The sequence below is a fragment of the Populus euphratica genome, unplaced genomic scaffold (genome assembly GCF_000495115.2).
Source record: "Populus euphratica unplaced genomic scaffold, PopEup_1.0 scaffold50.1, whole genome shotgun sequence".
NCBI classification, from domain to species: domain Eukaryota; kingdom Viridiplantae; phylum Streptophyta; class Magnoliopsida; order Malpighiales; family Salicaceae; genus Populus; species Populus euphratica.
Window position 1 is genome coordinate 1,798,364 of NW_011499870.1, and position 7,427 is coordinate 1,805,790.

Sequence of the window (7,427 nt, forward strand, 5' to 3'; positions counted from 1 at the left end):
CATGTTTTATAATAACATGTCTAATAATATAAGATAGCTTTAATTTATGATAAATGTTTATTTTAAATACAGATATATCTCACTATTCAAAGGATTGATTGATGTAATTAACTATTGAAAGTGAAAGGACAAAGAAAAGGCTAAGTTTAGAAAAGAGATGCTGATTCAATTCAAATTGGAACACTGTTCAGTTATTGGTTCATATCTGTAGTTATAGATCTTGGATTTTAGTTTAGTTTATATGGATAAAAAGCAAAGACATAGGCTTAATACATTTATGAAGAGTTCAAACTCAATTCTGCTGTTTAGAAGTCCAAATTTTAACATAAAAAAAGAAGTCTAAATTTGTCCTGCATACACTATTTAGTATTTAGCCTATATCTTGAGTTATAGATGTCCAAAAGCTAAGATAATTTTCTAGAAATTTTATGAAGACTATTTCTTCAAATTTTGATTCAGTAATGACCTTTTTTGCAGATAAGAAGATAAAGACTGTTTCCAAGTCAAGAGATGGTCAACTACTTAATAATTAGTCATCAAATCAATAGTTTCAAATTTTGGCCTATAAAAGAAGGTATTTGCTATGCATTTAGATATCTTGGTTTTCAGATGAAGATCATGTTCTTGCTCTATTTCTTTTTATTTTTGTCATACTTAAGTTTTACTTTCATTAATTTCTTGTCTATACCTTTCATTTCCTTTACTATACTTGTATAATCATGTTCTTCTCTTAATTTTTTATGTTTCTCTTTTTCATTATGTTTAGCTAAATTTATTATGTCAAGATGAACAAGTTTCACTAATGATGTCAGGATAAGTATAATATAAACTCAATATGGACTTTAATGATTATATCCTAAACAACTTGCTATTAAAATGTCTTATCATTTTTATCTTACTAATTTTTAATAACTTGCTTGTTAAATGGTTCATCTAAATCTGTGTTGTATAACACTCGGTACAACAAATGCTCGACTCTTTCATAGCCAACCATATGGTATAACCTATATCTGTGCTATGAAAGGAACTTGATTAACATCTTTAATTCTTGATAATATTTTAAAGTTTGGTGTTACTTAATTAAGATAAGCAATATGATCATGTTAATAATTTATAATGAGTTATTAATGAAAAATCATCTGATTATAACTTCCTTTCTGTGTGGTTTCTAATTGAGTAATAAAAAGAGTTTATAATATATTTATTTGAAATACCATTAGTAGATCCTTTAACCTTGATAACTGTTTTTATCTTTGATTAATACTCATATCAATATACATCTCAAGTCCTCTCCTCCTCATCTTCCTCATTATTACTATTTATAATTTATATAGTTAACCTTTCTATGGTTCGACCTCGGTCTTGCCGGGTTATTTATTACTTTGACACTCCTGCACATAGAAAAAGACATCAATCTTTTAGTCATGTCAACTACCAACATATAGAATCACACTCTATCTCTTTTAGATGAGAACCTGATGAATCTGAAGCTCCTCTATATCCTCTTCTATTCCTTACTGACAATGCAACAAATAGATATATGTAGATGGAGTTATGTTATGTTGAAGTTTCAATCTTCTTCTTGTTTTTTAGTTCAAGTCTATATCTTCTCCCTACTTCTATATTTTAATATTGACACTAGTAAGAGAAAATTATAGATGATATGAAACTACTATATGTTTTCTTAGATTACGTAGTAGTGGAGCCACCAATGGATCTCTATAGAGGGAGTTCTACTTTATTGAAGTTCAATGTATACTCCTATTTTTTCAAACCCATATGTTGCATTGCCATGTTTCAATGTATAATGAGCCTCTATTTGATCCCTTTCTTTATTTTCCATCCTTTTCTCAGTATAGTGTACTAAACCTCAGGTAAGGGCAACCTATGTTTCAACCTTGGGGCAAGCATGATAAATGTATGCGCATGCTTTTATATGATGAACTCATCCTTCAAGAGATAACTCATGGTCATAACTCTTGCATAATCAAATAAGAATTTCAATTCTTACTCAAACTCTGCAACAAAAATTCCCTAGGCGACAATCAATGTGTCACCTGTAAGTCCTGAATTCGAAATGCTTCAGAAAGGGCTAGCTTTGTTGCAAAACAATGTAAAGGGAGCATATATCCTAAATACACGTTCTAATTATTTTATGTGAGAAAAGAGGTAGGTTTACTACTTGGTCTCTAAGAAGAGATTTCTTGTTATCCTAGTGATCATCCTCCAAAGGTTGATATCAAGCCTTACAAGTAGTGTGAAGATTGAGGCCTCAAATAATATCGGACTGTCATACCAACCACTATCGAGTAAACAATCAAGCAAGAATTTGATGGTTTCACGAGTTTTACACAGGCTAAAGTCATTGAGGTATTGTTACTTCCCCACTTAACTTAAAGTTGATATAGCAAATATTTAAAATGAAAAGAGTGGTGTGTGAAGGCACAAATCCATATCCAATATGTGTATGATGACATGAATAAATTTGGATGCTAAAGCTAAAGAAATAAAACAAAAATTCATAACAAAAAAAAACACAACATGACAAATAATTTTAGCAATTAACAAACAAAAAGCAAAGCTTAGTAGAGTTCCCATATGAAGTTGTTACTCTATCATATCCAACATCGCGACAACCTTTAAAAATTCAAAATTTGGCAAAGAAAGAATAGATTTTCTGACATGTTTTTAGGGGGATGTCTTGTTTAAGGAATCGCTACCTAGTATTATAATTACTAAAAACCCTAATTGATCAACAAAGATTCTATGGTACTAGACTGGTTATACAAAAAAAAATATATTATCACTCCTTAAATATTCTAACTGAGGTAGGTTGCATTGCTAGTTTTATCTTAAATTGCTAAGGATTTGTTATACAACACTACCGATAGTATACTTGTAATATTCCTGACTCAAAATTAATGAATATTTAATAACAAATATTTTCAACTCTGACATCTGTAAATATTACGTAAAAAAACAAAATAATTCTAACTTTTTTTAGAATTTTTTATTTGACCAGATATTAAAATAAAAGGACATAAAATAAAGATGATTGAGATAGCTCCACCATCTTTTTGTTTTTCTATTTTTTTAAATTTGGATTTAGCTTAGCCGGTAGAGCCAGGGCTATATCCAGCAGCCCAGCCCGTTACTATTCAGCTTAGCCCTTTTCTTTTTGTTAGGCGTGCGTGAATAGTGCTTCAGCAAATATGTAATGAAAATGCAAAACGGGCAAACAAAAGCTTACCTGGTTTACAGACTTTGAACAAGAACCTGTAGGTGCTGGACGAAGCTTCTCTTTTCCGCTTCCTTTCTGCTCTTTGTCCCGTCTTTTTCTTGTTCCTCCTGTTTTCGTTTTCTCACGTTTTCTCTCTCTCTCGTCCCCTCTGTGCTTTTTCTGGTTTTCGTTCATTGACTACCATATTATGCATGACTATTATGTTTTTGTCTTCTTTCTACAGCTTTAGCATGACTATTCTGACTACCATATTGTGCATGACTATTCTGCAGTGATTATTATGCATGACTTCAAAACAATGAAACCCAAACCATATTAATCTAAAGGATCTTAACAACTTTAACACTCTCTCTGTTTTTGTTTTCTTTTTGCTTTTTCGTTCTCTCTGTTCTTTTCTGGCTTTAGTTCCTTTGTTTCTTCTTCTTTTCTTTCGTTCTTTTTTTTTTTTTTTTTTTTTTTTTTTTTTTTTTTTTTTTCCCCCCTGGTTTTTTTTTTTTGTCCCCCCTGTGTTTTTCTGTTTGTCCCCTAGTTCTCTTGGTTTGCTCGCAGTCCCCCGGTCCACCACAGTTTGCTTAGCTATATGTAGTAGCATGAGGAGTGTTGGTGTAAGGCTAGTAATATGTTAATTTAGTTTTCTTGTAAATATAGGTATCAATGTAAATAGTTCAGCATACAATATTTTTACCCTAAAATTACTTGGTAACTAAAAATGTAAAAATGAATCAGCTAATACATATATTGATGGTACGCCTACTGTACCCATATAATACATTCTTTCTTGCTTACAAATAAAATACCAGTAAATTGTGAAAAGTGAAAATTGAAGATACTATCTTGAAAATTTCTAAAACCATCTTTCAAGGTCTATATGAAGCAATTAATAACCTCATAGTTCTCTCACTAACACATCCTAATGTATATGGTAAGCACGAGCATACAAAGAACATGAACGTTAACTTAAACTGCATCATCATCATAATCATTATCATCAATCAATCCTTCACCAACATCTCCAGTAATGCCACTTTGTCCCCCCTTACAAGGACCATAAGCCTTGCTACAAGCAAGATAATAAATGAAGTTAGCAAAACCCAAACTAGAAAGCAGCCAGTAATAGTAATCATAATGTCCTTTGTTGATGTTGCTTGAAACCCAACTCTCTTGATTTGCTTCACTAATATACCCACGAACATTACTTACTATAAAACTGGCCACCAAGCTTGCAGCAGACAGTCCAATACTAAAAAGATTCGAGGCCACGCTAGACATGCTTTTAGGCAATTCAGTGTAGAAGAACTCATTCAGTCCAACACCATTCATAGCCTCAGAAAATCCAAGTAAGAAATAAAATGGCAATAACCACATTGCAGACATGTGCGTAACCGCGTCAGGAATATCTGAAATTCCTTCCCTGATTGCAATTTCTCGTCGCACCCTCTCTATAATTGCCAGTACTGCCATGGAAGCAGCCGAGACCAGAATCCCAATTCCTATTTTCTGTTTCAAGCCGAGACGTGTTGGTTTTCCCGTGATTTTTGATGCTAGAGGGATGATTACGCGATCGTAGAGAGCAATCCACATTGTTGCGGAGAGCAACAGAAATGCATAGAATGATCCAGCAGGAATTTCAAATTTCGAAGTGATATGTCGGTTCATAGTGGATGCCTGGAGTAATAAGAAAGAGTTTTGACAGACATTTACAGACACCAACACCCCTGTCGACCATATCGGGATTACCTTTATTAGTGCTTTTAGCTCTTCTACTTGATCTACTGTACAAAGAGTCCATGGATCTGAAGCTCTTCCATCTGGCATCAAGTCTTCTTCAGGATTCTTAATAACACAAGCTCTGTTTAGATACCTAGGACAAGATAAGACAAGGAAATCCTTATAGGAACTATGATATATAAAATTACCTTATTAAGTGCTTCACAGGTAGGTTAATTACCTTATTCTTTCACTTGGCACGACAAGTGCAGATCCCTTCCTATGATGATACAGCTCATCCGTGTCTAGTGAAGATAATTCAATCCTCCTCTTTCTAAAGGAGGCCACGAGAACTCGAGCAAATCCGATGAGCCAGCTTGCCTTAGCCTTTGGCTTGACATAAATGGGCGAAGCCAAGAAGAACGAAAGAGTTGACAGGAACATGAGAACCACAGGAACTCCGAAACCCACCTTCCAGCCCATGGCCTCTTGAATGTAAACCACACAAGTCATAGAAATAAATACAGAAGCTGAGGATGTAACATAGTACCAGCTGAAGAAGCTCTCTAATATTCCAGCATGTTTAAGGCTGTCCCTCTTGCTCAATTGATCAGCACCAAAGGCCAGAGAGCATGATCTTATGCCACCAGCTCCAATAGACATGAGGCCTAAGCAAAAATATAGAAACAAAAGTTGTGGTGTCGTGGCGTCGTTATTGCAATTGGTACTGAATTGGGCGCAAGAAGGCACCCTTGCTCCAGGGATTATTGTTGTCAACCATAATAGAACCATTCCCTGCACATTTATTTGATTCCAGTTAATATTTTAACATAATTGATAGACTTGAGAATGTATTTTTTTTCTTATTCTGAACGTCAACCTCGTATTAAAGAAGTGCAAACAAGTTTAGTTTGACCCAAAATTCAGGCTTTTTTTTTTTTGGGAACTGGAACTTTCTTTCAGAGAATTGTAAAATAAGTAATTGACAAAGAAATTAAAGTATTTTCTTACTGTGAAGTGAGAATAATTTCGTCATTGAAAAGATAGTAATGAAGATTTGTTAATTTGGACAACACATGGTAATAGGACTTATTGAAGATTTTTTTAAAAGGATTTAAGAATAAAATACACACACATGTATGAAGTAACAGCATCCTGGAGAATTCTTTTTATTATTATTATTATTATTATTATTATTCCTTGTGAGATTATGTGTCCATCCAGACGGAGATATCTCATTACTTATAAAATATATTGTTGTTTTCATCGGCTTGTACGCTCGTCCTGCTATATTAAAAGAATTAATCACTGTCTGCTTTAATCAAAATAATACTGTGTTTAAAAATTTTATTCAAAATTATTTTAATGTAATAATATTAAAATAATTTTTTAAAAATAAATAATATTATTTTAATATATTTCCAAGCAAAAACTTTGAATTTTGCATCATTTGTTATTTTGTTATTCTTAAAAAAAACTAAAAATTAGGGTGATTTAAAAAAAATTAACTATTCTTTATATTACTAAATTATATCAACATAAACATTTTATTTACTTTAAGTGAAAATAAAATTTATCAATTACCCGGGCTCTCTCATGTGGTGTTAAAAAACCCCTTAAAAAAAAACTCATTTAAGAATAATTTTATATTTAATCTAAAACATATTATTATATGTTTTCCCTATAATAGGTGGGAGTCTAGTCAATTGCTACCTACTAACCCAACAAAATCTTGATTCTAGCATAAAAAAATATTAGCTTTAAAACTTTAGAAATAACAAGTAAACCATAAGAGATATAAGTGTATATAAAACACAAGATTAACTGTCCTTTTTCCCCCTTTTAAGATTAGCAATGGACTTAATTAATTGGAATCACCACTTTTGTTTGTGAGAGAATCGCCACTGAGCCATAGATCCGTTGGTCAGACACATGATTGTCTTTGTGACAAACAGAAGGAGAAAATAGAAAGACAAGAGTGATGATGCCGGAGCATGCAAAGTTGGAAAGAAATAATGTTACCAGAAGGCTCGCAATACATCCAAAGCCGATCATCGGGTATCGACCCACATATGTATCAGCAAGAAAAGCCCCAATAATTGGCATGAAATTCCCAGCAGCTGAGTAGAGGAAGAGTATTTGGGCACCGCTAGCTGCATCCATACCATACTCTCTAGTCAAATACAGTATCATATTTGTTGATAGCCCAAAACTTGCTAGCCTCTCCAGTGCCTCATTTGCTGTCAAAACATTAATTTAAACCACATTACTTGAATAGTAATATATATAAGCTGCCAAGTAACCTGCTGCTCATAATATATGCGTCTGCATGCATGTTGCTGAAAGTGTATTAAATACCTATGATGAAAAACAAGGCTCTTATGCCACCCTTCGGGCTGCTCAAGAGTGGCTCTGTGATCATCTCCTTCGGATCTGATTGTGCACTCTGTCGATGGAGGGAAAGCGCCTCACAGCGTCT

The 7,427-nt window shown here is 33.2% G+C and overlaps 1 protein-coding gene across 1 annotated transcript; it reads right to left on the reverse strand.

Moving 5' to 3' along the window:
* Window positions 1-3,977: 3,977 nt before the first annotated feature.
* On the reverse strand, window positions 3,978-7,417 carry LOC105127159 (protein NRT1/ PTR FAMILY 1.2-like). The gene is made up of 4 exons (XM_011028319.1): window positions 7,307-7,417; window positions 6,971-7,188; window positions 5,190-5,743; window positions 3,978-5,102 (listed from the first exon to the last, which is right to left on the reverse strand). Exons 1-4 carry the CDS (start codon window positions 7,368-7,370, stop codon window positions 4,199-4,201), a joined length of 1,740 nt encoding a protein of 579 aa, XP_011026621.1. The 5' UTR covers window positions 7,371-7,417; the 3' UTR covers window positions 3,978-4,198.
* Between the last annotated feature and the right edge of the window lie 10 nt (window positions 7,418-7,427).

Excerpts from the sequence above, each read along its gene's own strand:
- LOC105127159 (XM_011028319.1), bottom strand. The coding sequence starts at position 7,370 with ATGATCACAGAGCCACTCTTGAGCAGCCCGAAGGGTGGCATAAGAGCC. Across the intron at positions 5,744-6,970 it reads GATGTATTGCGAGCCTTCTG|GGAATGGTTCTATTATGGTT; the intron begins GTAACATTATTT and ends ATAAATGTGCAG. Across the intron at positions 5,103-5,189 it reads GTGCCAAGTGAAAGAATAAG|GTATCTAAACAGAGCTTGTG; the intron begins GTAATTAACCTA and ends ATCTTGTCCTAG.